Source organism: Mesitornis unicolor, unplaced genomic scaffold (assembly GCF_000695765.1).
Source record: "Mesitornis unicolor isolate BGI_N332 unplaced genomic scaffold, ASM69576v1 scaffold41087, whole genome shotgun sequence".
Taxonomy (NCBI): domain Eukaryota; kingdom Metazoa; phylum Chordata; class Aves; order Mesitornithiformes; family Mesitornithidae; genus Mesitornis; species Mesitornis unicolor.
Window position 1 is genome coordinate 603 of NW_010195101.1, and position 252 is coordinate 854.

At 65.9% G+C, this 252-nt stretch overlaps 1 protein-coding gene across 1 annotated transcript in view; it reads right to left on the minus strand.

Annotated features, from left to right (window-relative positions):
• LOC104543402 (dimethylaniline monooxygenase [N-oxide-forming] 5-like) overlaps positions 1 to 201 on the minus strand; it is a gene marked incomplete at its 3' end in the record, with an annotated part of 795 nt that extends 594 nt beyond the window's left edge. The window contains 1 exon segment of the mRNA XM_010188009.1: positions 70 to 201. Coding sequence (XP_010186311.1) covers positions 70 to 201 — 132 coding nt within the window.
• Positions 202 to 252: the final 51 nt, after the last annotated feature.

A 252-nucleotide genomic window follows, 5' to 3' on the forward strand; every position in this document is an offset into this window, starting at 1 on the left:
CGGCCACTGGTCTCTGGCTGACCAGCAGGTCCCTGACCCCCAGCAGGACATGCGACCAGCAGTGTTTACCTCAAACCTCCAGAGCCCTCCGATGTCCCCAGTCCTCTCGAAGCAGATGGGCTCCAGCCCCTCTTGCAGGCAGGCTTTGATGGCGCACAGCCCGCTGCTGCCGCCTCCGATGATGGCCACCCTCTTCGCCATGCTGCCCTCCACCACCGGCTCTCTGCCTGGGAACAGTGCTGCAGGGCGGCG